An 18,455-nucleotide genomic window follows, 5' to 3' on the forward strand; every position below is an offset into this window, starting at 1 on the left:
TCATGTTCATATCTCGTCAAATCCAAGCTTCGTGCAACTTCTTTTACCATAATTAGAAATCGTTTCGTAACTTTAACCGCCAGATTACGGGGCTGAGGAAACTCGAAATGAAATTCGAAATCGCCCCCCCCCCCCCCCCCCCTCCCCCGATTCATATATGGGTGCTTCTCTCCACATAGGATGAAACCTCCTCTAACGCATTGCCAAGCTATTTGTCGACTTTGGGTGTTTTGTGGATGCGCAAAAATAGTCCATTTATCATCTAAACTTCTCATATTTGTTTACGTGTGATATTCGGGCTGTACTACAACGCGATTTTCGGGATGAGCGTTGCAAAGGGACCTGAATCCTCCCCATCCCGGCTGGCATCTGGGTTGTTGCCCCAGTGCCATACTTGCCGCAAGCGAAGGGTCAGATGTGACTCAACACGCCCTGCTTGTCATAAGTGCATTGCAAAAGGTGTCCAGTGTCTGGGATATGGAAGACAAAAGCCCCTTGTCTGGCTCCACGGAGGGGGCAACCAGAACCAATATCTGGTCGGGGGAACTCAGTCTGTTCCAAAAAGGAGAAAGAAGGGGAGACCGAAGATTATCATTGCGAAGGAGGACGTTGAGGAACCGAAGAAGTCTCCCGAAGGAGTGAAAATTAACACATCTGAAGTGTCAGACCTCGTGCAAGCCGCTTCCGGTACGCTTATCTTCATGCTTACTCACCGGGAAATCCTCATCTCACTAGCACTGAAGTTGAACTTTAAGCACTGACGTCTGTTTGGGTATCTAGATATTCCAAGATATTTAGACAAGTTCGATCCCCTCCGCGCCCCGGAAACTCTGGATTTTAATTACCCCTTGGACATTAAAGTGGTCGTCAGCACCATCTGGTACTGTAAGTTTCGAAAACGCTTTTGCCCAACCCTGAATTGAACATTTAATCACTGACTTTAAAAATTAGTCAACAAGTATATTTATCCCGAAGTCGATCCGATAGTTTACTATAAAGATCTTCCCACCATTGACCCTAAGAGCTGGCAAGATGATATCTCCAATATGCTTTTCCAGATACTTGTCTCCGTTGTTGCGACACACAGAGCTGTGAAGTCGCAAACGGACGAAAAAGTGTCCCTAGGCCATGAAATCTACCAGTACAAGCAGCAGGCCTTTCGTCGACTGAGTTTCGAGCTTGGAAATCCTGCCACTCAGTTGGGGGATTTGACGCTGGTTTGTGTATTGACCCTGTTATTAGCAGAGGTAGGCGTACTCCGTTAACTCTCGAGAAGCAAAGCATAGGTTGCTAAATTTCCTTCCTAGACCCAGCAGTCAGCGTATGGCGAATGGCTGGCCCATTTCGAAGGCGCAACAAAGATCATCGAGTTGAAAGGGGGTGTCAAATTCACCCTAGACCGGTGTCCCCAAATAAAGAGTTCTTTGACATGCTACTTGCTGTACGTATCTTGTCAATCAACTTAACTTGCGTTATTGCCCAAAGTCTGAAAATATCTTTTAAAATTTCCTCTTGGGTCTTCATCTAATACCTTTCTCCTTAGGGCGGATGTCTTGGGTGCTACCACCTCCCGAAATGTGTTATCCATGTCAGATGCGTCTAGACAACTAGGGTACTCAAAAGATCTACCCCACATTTTCTGCAACGGCTCAGAGTCGTTTGTCCCCTGTCCAAATGAGCTCTTTGACTATATTATCCGAATCAACTATTTCCGCGCCCTGTCCGCCCACGCCGTCGGCACAAACAACATGATGATAGATTTTGCCAACATACAAATGTTACTGCAGAACATTCTCTCCTTCTCCGCACCCAACTGGGCGGACGGCATGGTACAGAACTATGCCAACACTGCAGTTATTCCCCACCGGAAAACCACAGGTGATTTTATTATTCGCCCTGATCGAGACATCTGGTTACAAATAGCAACTATTTACCAAGCCGCAATCCTTCTCTATTGCATACGTTCTCTTGCTTTGGATTTTCAAGGCCTCATTCTCGCGTCCTACTCTTCGGATACAGCAGCGGATATGATCTCGTATGTCACGGTTCAAGATATCCAGATCGTGGCGAGACAGACACTTTCGGACCATTTAGGTAAAATCTTCGCTCCCGGATCTGACCTACTCCGTCAATCCTTGGCTCGGGTTGTTACTTGGCCCCTGTTTATCGCCGGGGTCGAAGCTGGAGATCATTTTGAAGATGCAACAGCTCTGAGGAAACTCGTGCTTAGTGCATTCGGCAGACTAAGCAGAGCATTGGGCACTTTGCATTTTCGAGATGCAAGGGCCTTTCTGGAAAATGAGTACCGTCGTCGGGATAGCATAAGTATTGCTGGAAATCCCGATTATCGCTGCTGGTGGGATGATGTTTTTGAACAATTGCCAGATAGATGTGCTTTTTTTGTATAGCGGAGCGGATGGAAATATATATGTCATAGTGCGTTCTTTATATTTGTTAGGTGCTTTTCGTGACATGTGGATTTTCGATTTCTGTTCATAGATCGCCATGATGATTTGTCAATAACGTTAGAGTGTAGAACCTCTATTCATGACTCCTACCACAACCTATCAGAAAGAGAGAGAACGATACAAAACTTTCAGAATATATTACCACCAGTAATTCCCATCCCGAACTGTATTGGTAGCACAATGAACTTCACCGCCCCAAGTATGATGAGAGTTCCAATCGTCCACAAACCCGACATTGAAACCTAACCCACCATATACCTTCAACACCGCATCTGCCATGATATCGACGCCACCTATAACTGGGCCCCAGGGGTTCGGTGCCAGGTATTGTGTATCGCTCAGCACCAACCCGTTGATCGTAGCAGGATAAAGAGACGCAGCCAACTCAGAGCTACCATTTCTTTTAGGATCGACTCCTACATTCGGTGGATAGGTGAGGCTAGTACGAAACACTGCGGGTACAGCATATATGTCTACGTCTTTAATACCCGTTTCACGTTTGAGAAGGTCAATGTTAGTCTTGATACGTTTGGAAAATCTGGCGTTCGCTTCTACCGTATGGTTTTGGGAAAGTAGGTCATTGATCGTATAACTTGGTACACCGCGGAGGCCCCCGGGGAGCCCAAACAGATCATGTGGATTTCCTTCTGTGTCATTCTGGCGGGAAAATGCGCGAACACTGCCGTGCCCAGCCGATTGAGCTCGTCGCAAGAGATTAAGGCCTTCCTGCGGATCTGGGAACAGCATAACCCACCCCAAAGAATTATTGGAAGGAAGGAATTGAATAAACTCGTCAACATGTCCAATCGCAAGCCAGTCAGTGTCTAGTAGTAGCGGGTCTTGAACCTCTTGTGCCTGTAGGTATTCTAGGATATGTGGCTTCTTGAGTCCGTGTGTCCCGAGAATGATGCGACCAGCAGGGTATCTTTTGCCGTTAAAAGTGTAAGGTGGGATAGTTTCTAAATTCCCCATCGAGTTGATTTCGTCACGCGCTCCTCCAGGGTGCTGGACCGCTCCAGTTTCTGGCCCTCGTAGGTACTCGAATACTTGCCGCCCAGCAATGCGGCCATCTTGCGCGGAGCGTATCATGATTTGCAGTACAATCGGCCCATCAGGACCTGGCATGCTGGTATACCCTGGCTCGAAGAAATCTTGCGCCCAAATGTCATCAGATGCATTAAACTGGAAAAGTGGAATCTTGATGTCCATTTTGGCGAGAGCTCCTTCAAGAGCAGATACGAATCTGCCTTGGAAAAAGTTGCCAGTATTATTTCCAGCAGTGGTGATAATCTGTCGGACTGATTCGGAGTGATTGTGAGTTAAGATAGGTGCAACCCGTAATTTCACGCTATCCACTGACGTCTTCCCTTTGTCGTGAACAGTATATCGGATGGTTACTCTTCCGTCCCATTCACCTGGCCGCCTGGTATTCCTACCATCTATCCCTAGTTCTAGACCTTTTCCAAGTTGACTTGGTGGGAATCTGTGACCTGCTGGCGTGATTAACCATTGCGATCCCTCACGACGGAATACGCGAACATTTTTGCGTGCCTCTGCGTTAGTAATAGCAACAGTTCCATAAGCTTTTCGACTTAAGCTAGGAATGGGAACGGTGCGAAGAGGCGCCATAAAACGAGGAGATCGCTGAAGGTCGTTTGACGCATCATTACAAGCTGCAAGTTCCTCGTTGGACGGAGGACTGCCTTGCAGTGCTGATTTGGAACATCGCCGATCCGTGTCGCCGATATTCGCAAGGAATATCGCCCCGGCATTGTTCGAAGTGCTCAATTTATGGGTTAGGTCTGTATTTCCGACTAGATCAACCATGCCGTCACGATTGCTATCGGCTCGGATATCAGCTCGAAAACCAAACACGATGAAACAATATAAGACTATCATGCGTTAGCAGACTGGGTATGACCAAACAAAATATTACTCTATACCGACAGTCCTTACTCACCAAGTATATGAAATAAAGGAAGCAAACAATGCATTTTGTGGAATCGTCCCTTTTGGCCAAAAATCAAGGTGGGTAAAACGACAGTAAACAGCAGATAATACCAAAAGAGAATGAGGTGAAATTTATCTATCGTCATCACTCAAACGGATTCCTCCTTTTATATCTGCTCAATCAAACCGCCTGAAATACTAACCAAAATAGGCCAATACCGTGCAATTCGAGAACTGCGGATACCAAATGGGTAACACATTATAGCCCTTGAATTGAAGTGGACGATTTTCCAAATAATTGCACAAACGAATAATAAATTGAGAAGGTTGCCATAAGTCGTCTCATGGGTGAATATCTAACAGCTATGCAACCACTGTTGATGGGCTGGGATACGGAGACGTTCTATGAAAGACACGTATTGGAGGTAGACGTACTCCAGTCATCCTGCTAAGGAGTGCTCGGACTGGAGTAAATAGTGTCTGCAGACTGTAAATGTATGTACTATTGTGGTAATTATCAAATCGCCGCGAGGGACAATACGAGCTCAACATCAGAGTATTTCGATATGTCGGAAAGGAAGAAGCAGTGAAAGGCCCACAATTGGAGGTAGCTTGGCGTTCTACCGTGGCGATCCATATAGTTAAGGCTTCAATAAACACTGGCACATCCTAGAGGTCGATCCCCAAGCCACGGCTCGAGAAGGTTGCTTTCGATCACATTGGCGAAGATATTTTGGAAGAGTTATTGGGAACTTCCGAACTTTGGAACGTGCTCTCAGCACCAAGCGAAAGTGGTTAGTGGGGCAGAAAAGAGGAGTCAAGTCGTTTTGGGATATTGATTATAGAATTGTCGTTCTTGTTATGCATTAGAATGGAGGTTGCATGATGGATTTGCTGCTGGTCCGAGTCACTGCTATTTCTATGAGTGCACAGCTTTTTGGCATAATTTTCCTAATGACTTTCTCTGGGTAAAACTATGAAAATAGCTTCCGGCTAAGCCCCCATGTTTGAGAACGGAAACATCACTCTTGCTCCAATCTCGCTAGCTCACCGATCGTCTCGGCAATAACTCGAGCCAGTTCATCCCCTTTACTCCAGACTTCATCATGACCCTCTTTCAGGTCATCTAGGAGAAGTACGCCCTTCTTTCGTTCTTGGGTATTCGCTTCTCTCCACCTCTCCACTACTTCCGCCATAGCTCTGAACTGGCCCATGTCAGTCAGTTCATCAGCCGTGGAATGAGCTAGCACTGCCAGCCTGCCGTTTTGCCACCCGCCTTCAATACCAGCTTGCCCTGCAGCCTTTGCAGGCGAAACTCCATCCCAAACGTCTTCGGAAGTGCCAAACGTAGCCTCGATAAACTCCTGGTAAATGGGACACTCTGCAAAAGTATCGCGGAGCGCACAAAGATCATAGATCCCTTCCACTCCCACTACCGATATGGGACGTGCAATTTTTTCTGGAATATTGTCGCTATTTTCAGGTCCCATTTTCGGTACTTTCCCCATCACAGTTTGAAAAGCAAGAGTGGCGCCGCAACTGTGTCCTACTAGAATGTACCTTTCCCCAAATCCGTACTTATCCTGTAAATAAACAATTGCACGCTGCACGTCATTGAGGTGATCAGGGTGAGCTGCATTACGCAAATGGGTTGGTTCTGTCGTACTGGGATCCTGGGGAAAATTAGGATGCGCGGTCAAACGATAGTTGATTGATGCGAAAGCGGCGACTGAACGCAAAGTTCCGGGGCCGTATTTGGAAACAAGTGATTGCAGCGTCGGTTGAATCGAGGTGGACGTAATCTCCGGATCACGCCATGCGCCACCGTGGATGAAACTTTGTCAAATTGTATGAGTGAAGAACATTGGAGAGAGATGTGACATAATGGTGCTTGGTGTAAAAGACTCGCAGCATACATTATCCAGACACTTGACAAATAATTAGTCTTCGCAAGGAGCCGTGGAAAATATAAGGTGATATCCTGCAGGGAACTCTCTTGCCCATATCGATGGTGTTCACAGTGAAAATGTACGTCGAGAGGGGATGTCATTGAGAGTGGCTTTTATATTATCTTTGGAAAACCAGCAGATGATTGCTCTATATCTCCTAATAGTAGCAGTCTTTCATCGAATTCCAATGATGTTGATTAGAGTTTGATAACGACCAAAGAGCCGCATCTTAGTCAAGTATATGCGCTAGTCCTAATCAGGTCCTAGCGGCACCGAAATTATCTGCTCTTGTCGGAAACGCACACAAACAACCAAGCGCGAGAGAGATATTCACACCGTATCACCGCATCACCTCATTCTACGCTTTAACTATTAACAGATATCTGTCACTGTCGTAAATATGGCTGAGTACTTACATATCTCTTGCCCTTTGCGTTGATTTTTGCTGACTGGTTGCAGGAAAGATGTATCCCTGAAGGCCGTCCAGGTGGAGGCACTGGTAAGAAATTTCAATGTTGAGATACTGGCCATGAGTCACGAATATGACACTTACCGATAGTTCAGGTGGTGATGAAAATCATTAAACATAGCTCCCAAGCCTTCCCTACTACTGCGACCGGATCACTTGTCGGTATGGATGAGCGAGGTACTCTACAGGTCACCAACTGCTTCCCCTTCCCGGTTGTCGATATCCCAACCGATTCCCATTTCGATAACTCTTCGCAAAATCCGGCTGCTGTTGCTCCACGTGCAAAGGCGAATACTATTTATCAGGGTGAGATGATCAAAATGCTTCGAGAGGTGAACATTGACGCCAATAACGTCGGATGGTACACGAGTGCGAACATGGGGAATTTTGTCAATCTGAACGTCATCGAGAACCAGTATTATTATCAAAAGGAATTGAATGAGCGAACGGTGGCTTTGGTTCACGATATCAGCCGTAGTTCTCAAGGAGCCTTGGCTCTGAGGGCTTTCAGACTCTCTCCTCAGTTTATGGCGGCCTTCAAAGAAAATAAATTCACCAGCGAACAGTATGATATTGCCCTTGCCATTTGCCTCAAGTTCACGATTAGTATCTGGGCAAGCTAATACTTACTCCAACCATCGCAGGCTCCAAAAATCCAACCTTCGATATCAAGATATCTTCGTCGAACTTCCCGTTCAAATTCACAGCTCCCACCTTCTAACCACTTATCTCCATCAACTTCCAACTCCAACCCCTTCAGAGCCTTTGGATTTCCCGCCCTCCCTTGACGCATTGGTCAATGGGCCCTACGCTTCATCCTCACTATTAGCACCCAACTATGACAGTCTTTCCCTGAGCATCGACCCCTACTTGGAAAAGAACTGCGACCTTCTCCTAGAAAGTATCGAAACTCACCATACCGAAAGCAACAACTTCCAATTCTACCAAAGGTCGCTTGCCCGCGAGCAAGCTAAAATCGCCCAATGGCAGGCTAAGCGTAAAGCCGAGAATGCCACCCGTACCCAACTGAAGCAACCCCTTCTGCCGGAGGATGAATGGCAACGACTCTTCAAACTCCCCCAAGAGCCCAGCAGATTAGAGACTTTGCTAAATACCCGACAAGTGGAGCAGTACTCGCGGCAAATTGACAGTTTTGTGGCTGCGACAACGGGGAAGATGTTTGCCGTCAAAGGTAATTTGCTCCCTGGTGAATCCCAGGTATAACATTCCAGAAATCGTTCCTAAACTACTTGTTCATCTTTTGATATGAGGAGCTTTCTTTAACATGAGCGATATCTCCTTTTTCGTGAATTCAGAACAAGGAAATGCGTTTGTGGGCCTTGAATTGCATGATTGTTTGGCGTAGCGGTGGGAATTTCTATGTTATATCTGTTTTTCAGTCTCTCTTCTTGAAATGGCTATTTATGACGTTCTGTTCCCGCTTTTATGTTTGCTTGTATTTTCTTTTATACCGATGCCTTGTACTCGGCAATCTGTTACTACAACATCGAAAGAGAATGAATAGAGTATTCTGGTGATGTTCTCAAAATTGAAATGCAGCAACTTTTAAACAATTCAATACGTTTAATTATTTAGACAATGAGGTACATTCAGAGCACTAAGCAGAGACTCACAACTTGCCCGCCAATTACCAATTGCCCCACCAACCTAGTGCATGCCCATTGAGTGCGAACCCTGACCCACTAGCCGACTGCAGAACTAGTGAGTAATAATGCAAATGAAGAAATGTAGTCACATCCCAAACCAAGAAGTATACCAGAGAATTGAATTCAAATAATACGAGAGTGAGTTAAGAGAAATGAGTGAACACCTAAGTATCCCAGATATGTACGGGAATAGATGCACATAACAAAATACACAAAACAATGGAACTATGATAAAAACACGAGTTAAAGAGATGAGGGGCATAATGTCATATATATACGCGGGTAAAATGGATGGAAAGGGGTATTTTGTGAAAGAGCATGAATAACAAACCAAGAAAATAACGTCAAGAGGAATGGAAAACTAGCATGGATAGATTCAAAAAAGGGTCAAATAATTGACTGACCGCACCGCATAGCAGGACTGAGACGCAGAGTGGGAATCTCCAAAAAGAAAACAACAATGAATTGGTGGGGGGGAAACAATAAAGCAATCAAAATAATTAAACCAGCGCCAAACGGCGCTCCAAAAATTTCATGATACATGAAGCAAAACATCCCGACTGGTAATAGCTTAGATCCAAGTTTGGCTCCAAGGACGCCAGCCAAGATGCTGCATTGCCCGAACTCGTCCTGCGAGTGAATGTATGACGAATCGTTAAGAAGAATTCGCAAAGCCAAAAGAGAAGAGTTCCAATAAAATCAGATCTAAACAGGAGGAATTCATTGAATCCAATTCGAGTCGTGCACTGGGAGCTCAACTACAAATTGGTAATTTTCTTAAACCAACTGGATCGTTTCGAAGTCCCATTGCCATATGACAAAGGGCGGTGGTGGTCGGAGGCATAGCGATCACCGTAACGATCACCGTGCCGATCGCCTTCGCCACTGCCTTCGCTGCTCTTGAGCGGGTCGCGAACTGAATGCGGAAGCTCTCGATGTCTAGCTCGTCTATCTGCAAGTTCGGCATCATCGAGGCCATTGTACTTGGAATGTCGTCGCGCCTTGCGTCGGGTTGCTCGCCTGGCTTCGTCTTCGGATGATAGGGAGTGGACGTGAGGGTCTCCTGCGGGAGCAGGAATGTCGATGACAGTGGGAACAATGGGAGGCACTTCTGGAGGGTTAGTTAACTGAGAATTTAACCATGATGACGTTTTCTCCTTCCCGCTACCCGCGAGACCAGGATACGGTACGGTAGAAGCACGATGCAATGGGCGGACATTGCTAGAAGGGTAATACTCTTCTCCAGGTATGGCAGAAGACTTCCGCCGTCGAGATTTGGCAGTTTCGTCACCAGAACGATGGGAGCGATGGCGACGATGATCCATGCCATATTCATTGTAAGAATATTTGTCTCGAGGTTTCTCCATATGTGATCTACGGCGTTCAAATCGTATCCTTCTGCTCTCTTCTTCGAGTTCCTCTGCTTGTTTTGCACGACGTTTTGCCTCCATTCCTCTGCGTTCTTCCTCGCGTTGTTGTTCCTCTAATTCCAGCGCTGCTCGACGAGCTCTCTTCTCCTCGCGACGTCGTTGTTCTCGTTCTTCGTCTTCTCTTGCTTGTCTTTCCCATGCTTCGTGACTCCTCGCCCGCTCAGCTTCCCGTCTCTTTGCACGCCGTTCTTCGGCGTCTCTGTCTACAGCTTCTCGCGCCTCTTGTTCCGCATGCTTTGACAAACGCCGAGTTCTTCGTTCAGCTTTTCTGGCTTCCGCGTCTTCCGCTTCCGTTGTGGGAGCTGCATCAGTTGTAAACCCTTCACCATCTGTCTCTACCTTAGTTGATCTTCGTTTTTCTCGTCGAGGACGACGGGTCTCTTCCTTGTCAGTTTCAGCAGCTCTCAAATCTTCGTCTCGACTATATCGTGGCCGTGAATAGTCTGGTCGCGTCGCCGGCTTGCGAAATGAGCCAAATAACCCTAAAAAACCCTCGGGTTTTTTGGGAGTAATGGTGTTTGATCGCTTCAACGGTGAACGTTCCTTAGGCGTGCCAATGACGAAGGCCAAATCCTCCGGGCCAGAAACTACGTCAGGACGGCCAGAAGAGTCTGGCTCAACCATGACAATATCATCATCTGCATTTTTTGGTTTTGGCTTTTTGATTCGTAGTATATTAGCATAATTAATCGAAGCGCACGAACAGGCATCGGAAAAATACACGAGAGACTCAAATTCCTCACCTCATGTTTGGATTTATGTCGACGAAGTTTCGAGTCCTTTGACGTTTCTTTTGGTGAAATCGCTGCAGGTTCGTCGCCTCCGTTGACCATAACCAAGTAATCATCGTCATCAATAGCGTATGGATCAGGAACTTCTATAATATCTGATATTAGAAAGTGTGCACGTGGGGTGAGCAGCGTATTCGAATAAATGCACAACTTACTTGAGAGGCGCTTTTTGCCCTTGAGTTCGCTTCTTGGAGTCTTCACGCCGTTCACACCCATAAGCTTTGCAGCCTTCCCCGAAATTTCCGCATGATTGTCATTCGGAGAAAGTATTCCTGAGTCATCGATGTCAACTGAAGGACGTCTAGAGATAGGCCTCGAAACTGAGGCTCCATTTCGTTTGATTGACTTGGTTCTGGCAGGCGGCGCACCCCCCATCATAAAATTAGGAAAATTCATTCCTCTGCTGTGTCGTGAAGGGCGAACAGTAGCAGATGTGTGTTTCTCCTTGTCAGAAACAGATGACTTTTCAACATCCTTTTCTCCAACCATAGGCTTATCCCTTTTCGAAGCAGTAGATTTCGACCTAGCCAAAGTGGGAGGCATCGTTTCCTTTGCCTTTTTCATGGTATGGGGAGAAGAATTGGCCTCTTCTTTTGGCTTGGTTTCTTTTTTTACAGGTCTCTTGGGTGCAGCACCCCAGAACCCCCATGAAGAAGCCCCAGCGGTACGTTCAACGCGCGCACGCTCCTTTTTAACAGGTTTGGATGTGGCACGACTCGGAGTAGCTTCAGAATCTTTGCTTTCATCAGGAGCCGTGGCTGGAGGTGGGGGAGGAGGGGGAGGGGTCACCATTTTATCGGTCGAAACCTTGGTGGCCGTAGAAGGCTTTGTACCCGCCTTTGGAGCTTTGACAGGCTGTGATTTCACAGGTCCTGGCGCAGGAGCAGGAGCCAAATCGATGATATCAATTAAATCATCGTCAAATGCGCCGGGAAAGCTGCCTGGAACGGAGTCGCGTGGAGTACTGGATTCGTCGAGAAGCGTGGCAGTAGTGGCCGCAAAAGCACCCTTTTTCTTTGACGTGGACTTACTTGGCACCGTTGTTGCTTTTCTTTTTGATGAAACTGATGCCCTTTTTGATGGGAGAGGATCATACGCGACTGGCTCTACGATCGGTTTGAGGTCAGGTGGGGAAGCTGGCTGCTGGGGAACACCAGTTTGCGCAGGGACCCTTTCTTTCTCTTCGAGTTTCTCCTTTTCCTTAGCTGCCTCTTTTTCGCGCTTTTTACTTTGCTCAAGTAACCTAATCCGCTCTGCGACGGAAGTTTTGCCAGTAACCTTGGTGCCAGCCGTGAGTGTCGTCGTGGTTGTCTTTGGTGGCGCGCTTGGCGCGCTTGCTTTGTCAGCTGTGGTCGCGCTAGTCGCTTCGAGCTCGCCTGCGTGAACATCAATAACTAGATCGTCAAGCGCAGATTTGTTATTTTTCTTTGCGCTTTTTTTACTGCCGTCCGTGTTAGATTTATCCTTGGCCATTTCTACTACTGTTTTAATCCCTTCCTCAGTTATTTGCGGGCTTTTAGACTTGCTGGGAGTGGAAGCTGGAGCAGCACCAAAACTTCCCCAGAAACTTTTAACTCCCTTGGCTGTATCGCAGTCTACAGCAGGTTCTTCCATCTTCTTGGGCTCGTCAGTGATATCCACAACCTCAAGGCCTCTGGATTTAGGCTTGCTTGATTTACCGTTCTCAACTTTGGATAATTTCGACGTGGTTGTAGTTGTGCGAGAGATTGATGGTTTCTTTGCTTTCGTGATCTTGGATCCAGAACCAGTGAATGCGCCCCACGCATCATTGCCATCAACGTCAACTGCAATCATTTCAGGGTCAAGTTCTTGAGCTGGAGGTGTGGGTGCCGGTGGGGGAGGTTCGTTGGCATCTTTTCCTATTTTTCCCTTCTTTTTATCTGCGGGTATTCCCCACCATGAGTTGTCATCCAGACCGGGAGACCTGACAAGATCCGTAGAGACAACATCTGCAGCGCTGTTATCTTTGGATTCATCAGAGGGGGCCACAGTAGCAGGCTTCTTCTTGGCTTCCATTTCCTTCTTTTGCCTGTCTTTCGCAGACAGCCCTGCCCAGGGATCCAGTTCTTCAACCTTAGGAAATGGTCCAGGCTCCGGTTCTAAAAATTTGTTCTTTTTACCCTTTATATCCTTGGCACTCTTTGACAATCCCCAGAATGCCCAGCTATCGGCAGCTAGAGGTTCAGGCGCCTCCGAAGTGGGTGGGGGAGGGGGTGGGGGTGGGGGTGGGGGTGGGGGAGGTTCTTCGGGCACCTTCGTCATGGAAGCTCCCTTTTTCTTGATTTTTCTACCGGTTGGGGTAGTATCAGCCCAACCAACGAAGTCATCATTCGCGGCAGTGGGGTTGTTTTGGAACTTAGGATCTTTGGCTTTTTCTTCTAGTATTATATCCTTTCTCACTTTCTTATCCTTTTTAATTTCCTTTCCGCCAGAGCTGGCTTCATCAGCGCCGGTAGAAGTTGCTTCAGTGACAGCTGGTGGTTCAGGAACGAGGTTCGGATCTTCAACGACTGCTGCCTTCTTCTTATCCTTTTTCTTACTTCCGAAACTCCAACCACCAATGCTCCAATCATCTCCATGTCCACCTGAGCCACCACTAGCCTTGGAAGTTTCGGAGTCAACCTTAGTGACTTTGCCGCCATCGCCATAGTCATCTTTAAGCCAATCAAGGTTTTCTCCGACAGGAGTAAGCTCAGGAGCAGGTGCTTCAACACTTGATACCTTGCTCTTTTTCTTGTCCTTTTTCGACGTGGTAGAGGCCCAGATGTCAGTTTCAGGGACCGGAGCCCGATTTTTGACGTCCCGTTTCGTTTCCTCTACAACATCCCCTTTCTTACCTTTCTTTCCTTTTTTAGTAGTGGTGGTGAATCCCAAGTCGTCAAGGGGATCAAACTCTGGATTACCTTTGGGCTTGTGTTCGGGTTCCGGAAGCGGGTTTGTAGGCAATGATTCTACTACTGCTCCTTTCTTACCCCTGTTTTTGGAAGAGGCAGTTCCCCGGGTAACAACAGGCTCAGGTTCAGTCACAGGAGCAGGTGCTGGAGCCTCCCCCACCGGCTCCATGAGTGTATTCTTCTTGCCCTTCTTTTTCTTCCCTCCTGCAAACTCAGCCCATTCATCAACAGGCTCAGGACAAGGTGCTGGTGCTGGTGCTGGTGTCTCTTCGACGGCTTTGAGAACAACCTCCACGGCAATATTCTTTTTCCCTTTATTCTTTTTGCTCGTTGAAACTCCACCCCAATCATCCACGGATTCAGGTTCGGGTCCTGTTGCAGTGAGTGGTGGTTCCGGAGGCAAATCTTCTACGGCAGATCCTTTCTTGCCCTTCTTTCCTTTGGAATTCGTTGTAAACGCACCTCCATCATCAAGGGCTTCCGACTGGAGTTCATGTTCGGGTAGGGGAGCAGGCGGCTCCTCAGTTATGTTTTCGTCCTCTTCTACAACTCCCACTAATGCTGCTGCCGCTGTCATTGTGGCTCCTTTCTTATCCTTCTTTTTCTTGGAAGTCGCTTTGAACTTACCCCAATTATCACAAGGGTTCGCCTCGGGTTGGTGTTCAGGCTCTGGTGCGGGTGGTGGCGGTTCAACTGGAGCTTCCTCCATAACAGCAACACCCTTCTTACCCCTTCTCTTCGTTGAAGTAGTGACACTTGCCCAGTCATTGATAGGATCAGGCTCTGCAACAGGTGGAGGAGCAGGGGAGTTCTCAGCTTCTAATTTTCCCTTCTTCTTCTTCTTGTCAATTTTGCTAACTTGTGTCGCCATATTCAAATCATCCTCTGGTTCCGCCTTAGCATCTGGCACTGGTTCAGGTGGAGGTTCGGGAACTTCCTTTTTCTTATCCTTCCTGCGGGAGACTGAAGCCCAGGTGTCCTCCGTAGCAGGTTCTGGTGGGGGATCAGGTTTCTTGAGTGCTGCTTCGGCAGCCTTTGCCTTTGACTTCTTGCTTTTCTTTCCCCACCCATCATCCCATCCGCTATCCTCAGCCGTAAAGTCGCCAGCAGGTTCGACTACAGGGTCGGGCTCTTTTGCCACCTCTTCAGTGACATCAAGGGTATTTGCTCCCTTCTTCATCTTGTCCTTTTTCGTCGACGTGGACCAGGTGCCCCAGTCCTCGGCAGGTTCAGGGTCGGGAGCAGGAACAGGATTAGGTGCAAGTTTTTCGATAGGAGGGGTGCCCTTTTTCTTTCTCTTGTCCTTCGTTCTGATGACAGCGAAGCCCCTACGATCGTCCTCTATTTTCTTCTCCTCGGTGTTTGCATCACCCGTGGAGGTATCGTTGTCGTTCGCGTTGCTGAAGCTGAATATATCATTTTCCCCCCCTTTTTTCCCTTCGGGAGCCCAAGCATCAATAGAGCCAAAACAATCTTCTTTCTTCTCGTCATCTAGTTTGTTCTTTTTGTCATCTCCAAGACTCAGGTTAAGGGTACCGCCGGTATTCCAATTATTTGCCCAGCCGCCAAAGTTAAATCCCATAGACTTGTTCGTATCAACACCAGCATCAAAAGATAAGTTGAGCTGGGGAGCACCTGCGTCTAAATTTATATCCTGAAAAGAGTGGGGAGGTGGTTTTTCAGCCGGTGGAGGATCAGCAGTCTGACCAGTAATTAGTGACTGTCCTCCTTGGGTGAACAATAGAGTGACCGTGACATACCTTGTTCTTTTTCCCCTTCTTCTTCTTCTTGGTGGTATATTCACCCCAGTCGTTTTCCACATTGGCAGCAGGCACATCATCAACCCAACTGAGTGAATTTCCAGCATTATCAGCTGCTGCGGCAGAGGCAGCCATATCCTCAGCTTCTTTCGCTTTCTTTTCATCCTCTTTTGACTTTCGCTCCGCTTCCTCCTTTTCTTTTTGTTCTCTTTCCTCCTCCTCTTCCTTCTTATTTTTCTTGTTCTTCTTTTTCTTCCCACCGCCTGTCTCCCACGAGTCGTCATCGCCATCTCCGTCACCCCCGCCATCATCTCCTCCACCTCCGCCTCCAGTGCTACCCCCCGCCCCGCCATGTCCACTGCCGCCGTCTCCATTTCCGCCGTCGCCAGTTCCACTCGCTGCCTTACCTTTGTCGTCTCCTTTATCGGAGCCATTCCACTTATCTTGAGCAACCTTCTTTTGGGATTTTTTCTGCTTTTTCCCGTGAGATCTAAATTTAGACAAATCGTTCAAGTCGATTGATATGGGTGTTATAAGATTTCCGGGCGATTGCCCGTCCTTCCTTGATATTTGAACACCTTTGGTAATTATGAGAGCGGAATCCGGCGTGTCAATACGGCAATGGGCAAACTCATCCTGACTCATGTATGCAGGAGGCATATCTGCAATTGCTTTATCATAAGGGGGAGGTGGGGTGCCGGAGAGAGGTGATGGGTTAGATTCTAGTGAGAGACGCATTCCGGCGACCAAGGCCGCAGCCTTCAAAGATACGGCATATGCGACGTAAAACTTGAGCTGTGCAGATAAGCATTTGAACAAAAGGAGTACGTATCCCACAATTTTTCACGAGCTGCCAGCGGGAAGGAAATATAAATCGGTCCAGATGTGAGAGCGATTTCATACGCGGGCAATGACCAAGAGAACATGTAAACCAAATCGGCAGGTTCTGTTGCTACTGTACTGAGAGGGAAAAGGCAACCATCACCAAGAGCAATGGTTACAGATTGAAGAGCATTGAAACAGATAAACATCGGCGTAACATAACTAGCATCAAGTTCTATACGTACCGTCGGCTTTGATCCACGATTTACCACGACTTCCGTACGTTTTGCCAGAGAAACCTCTTCAAGATTACCACTCGCATTTTGACCACCGTACTCATTTTGTGTCGTTACCATATCGTCAGTACACCAAGCATGCTTATTCATAAGTTCTGACTTGGTGCGGGAGGGGAGTACTGAAAAAGTGATTTTTGTAGATCCCAGATTGTGCGCCTGCGCGCCAGTCGCATATAGCATCGCAATACCGATTGCAAATTTCAATAGAGCTAGCGCGTAGGGCTCTCTCTAAAGTCATGGATGGCGTTCTTGAAAGGAAAACACGTACTGGAGAACGTAACGATGCGAAGAGGCGGTAAGAGGTGGTGGGGTTAACACCACGGGACAATGATGTTGTGTGGTGCCGATTCTTCCCCGAAGATTCAGAAAATAACAGTACGATAACTGAAGACACAACCCATCCAGAAGTTCAGGGCAGATTAACTAAACCGCGTCCTTAGATCTCCTTGTAAAATCTCTAAGGCTCGGTCTTTTTGCTCCTTAAATTTTTTCTGAACTTTTCTTTGCCGCTTATGCGCAAGTTATGAGGAGTGGACCAGTTAAGAGCTGAGATATTCGATGTGGGTTTTAATGGGATGGAAGCCGCAGAGTCCTTAAACAAGACCCTGCAAGTTTGACTGGCGGAGTCGCAATCCTGCAGGATACCAATTGAAGAACTCCAAATCTTGATACGGAGAAATATCGCAAAGGCACTGACTGGGTGTTCGATCCGATTAAAGCGCGCGTTGATGCAGTCCGAGCTACACTCTTGTTGGATACAGAAACAGAGTGTGATCCATCAAATGAAATTGCTACAACAACAAACCGATGACTAGAGCAAAGACAACCTTGATATGAATTACTCCAACGGAGAGAGGAGGAAGAATGGCATCAACGCGTCGCAGTTAGAGCCATGGGACGAGAGATGGTAACCCAGGTTTTTTGTGTAGGGTGTAACTAACCTTGGAACTGGCGGCTGGTCACAAGGATCCCTGAGCAAAATCAAAGCAGTTCACGGTTAGTTCTAGTTTTTGTCTCTGTCGTCTGTCAGTGTGCGGCTGGATGTGGATGCTGTATCAAAAGTCGCGTTATGTATGCAAAACGGTCACCACACCGGTCCCCGAAACCATGCTCTCCCTTCTTGTTGGTGTTCCAGCCTTCTACAGTCGGGTGCATCAGATTTCGGATTCGCCTATTCAGTCCGTGTTGCAGGCTTGAACCCAAGTCGATGCTAGTTGGAAGCGGTTGGTGGTGTGGAAAGTCGGAAACTGGGCCAAGTGGGCTGATGAATGGGAGGGTGTGGGCGGACGATGATTGGGAATACGCGGAGGTGATATCACGCAAGGAACAATCCAGTTGCTGCGAAAACAACAAGTGACTGGTTGGGATCGCGCTCCCTTCTCTTCTCTCTCTCAGGCTCGTCGCTGAGGCTGGTCGTTCTTGATGGTTGTATTTGCTTTTTCTCTTCTTGCTCTTTGACTTCAATTAGTTTTTGTCTGTGTATCGTACGGATCGTCTAATTAATCAATCACAAGATAGCTAGAAAAAGGAAAGAAAAAAAAAAAGTAAAGAAAAATAAAGTAAAATAATGCTAGAGTGTTAGTCGATAAGCATCCCAAGCCAAAGGAGGCGGCGGGATGGAGAAGAAGAAGATATAAAAGGCAAGATATGAAAATGTTAATAGTTCAAACCCTCCCATTTTCTTCAACGTGACGCATGTGGGATATTTAGGAAAATACAAAACAAACCCCAGAGAAACAACTGACTTGGACCTCCCAGTTGCAAGCTTGGGCAAGGCTCTGGTGGCTGGCGATGGGCGAGGGCGCCAGCAGCAAGTTTCGGTAAAGCCCGTCGGGGTGGAGTCCCTAGCGACGTCTCAAAAGGGACTAATGCTCTGTTCTGATCTGCCTAGGCTACTAACTCTAGTTAAGACCCGGCGGAGAACTCAACCATATTATA

General features: G+C 47.3%; 5 protein-coding genes across 5 annotated transcripts; 2 read left to right on the plus strand and 3 right to left on the minus strand.

Annotated features, from left to right (window-relative positions):
* Nucleotides 1–323: 323 nt before the first annotated feature.
* PADG_01863 (uncharacterized protein) lies at nucleotides 324–2,408 on the plus strand (the record flags this gene model as incomplete). The annotated part of the gene is made up of 5 exons (XM_010758798.1): nucleotides 324–687; nucleotides 781–885; nucleotides 952–1,247; nucleotides 1,308–1,441; nucleotides 1,544–2,408. The coding sequence occupies 5 exons, from the start codon at nucleotides 324–326 to the stop codon at nucleotides 2,406–2,408; spliced, it is 1,764 nt and encodes a 587-aa protein (XP_010757100.1).
* A 198-nt stretch (nucleotides 2,409–2,606) lies between these two features.
* PADG_11328 (uncharacterized protein) lies at nucleotides 2,607–4,295 on the minus strand (the record flags this gene model as incomplete). Its single annotated transcript, XM_010759583.1, has 1 exon — nucleotides 2,607–4,295. The coding sequence occupies one exon, from the start codon at nucleotides 4,293–4,295 to the stop codon at nucleotides 2,607–2,609; it is 1,689 nt and encodes a 562-aa protein (XP_010757885.1).
* A 1,145-nt stretch (nucleotides 4,296–5,440) lies between these two features.
* PADG_01864 (uncharacterized protein) lies at nucleotides 5,441–6,468 on the minus strand (the record flags this gene model as incomplete). The annotated part of the gene is made up of 2 exons (XM_010759309.1): nucleotides 5,441–6,254; nucleotides 6,335–6,468. 2 exons carry the CDS (start codon nucleotides 6,466–6,468, stop codon nucleotides 5,441–5,443), a joined length of 948 nt encoding a protein of 315 aa, XP_010757611.1.
* An 89-nt stretch (nucleotides 6,469–6,557) lies between these two features.
* On the plus strand, nucleotides 6,558–8,060 carry PADG_01865 (eukaryotic translation initiation factor 3 subunit H; the record flags this gene model as incomplete). The annotated part of the gene is made up of 5 exons (XM_010758799.1): nucleotides 6,558–6,569; nucleotides 6,628–6,761; nucleotides 6,827–6,866; nucleotides 6,932–7,401; nucleotides 7,481–8,060. The coding sequence occupies 5 exons, from the start codon at nucleotides 6,558–6,560 to the stop codon at nucleotides 8,058–8,060; spliced, it is 1,236 nt and encodes a 411-aa protein (XP_010757101.1).
* Nucleotides 8,061–9,261: 1,201 nt separating this feature from the next.
* On the minus strand, nucleotides 9,262–16,697 carry PADG_01866 (uncharacterized protein; the record flags this gene model as incomplete). The annotated part of the gene is made up of 5 exons (XM_010758800.1): nucleotides 9,262–10,590; nucleotides 10,677–10,810; nucleotides 10,880–15,341; nucleotides 15,400–16,194; nucleotides 16,467–16,697. The coding sequence occupies 5 exons, from the start codon at nucleotides 16,695–16,697 to the stop codon at nucleotides 9,262–9,264; spliced, it is 6,951 nt and encodes a 2,316-aa protein (XP_010757102.1).
* Between the last annotated feature and the right edge of the window lie 1,758 nt (nucleotides 16,698–18,455).

The sequence above is a fragment of the Paracoccidioides brasiliensis genome (genome assembly GCF_000150735.1).
Source record: "Paracoccidioides brasiliensis Pb18 unplaced genomic scaffold supercont2.2, whole genome shotgun sequence".
In the NCBI taxonomy this organism is placed as follows: domain Eukaryota; kingdom Fungi; phylum Ascomycota; class Eurotiomycetes; order Onygenales; family Ajellomycetaceae; genus Paracoccidioides; species Paracoccidioides brasiliensis.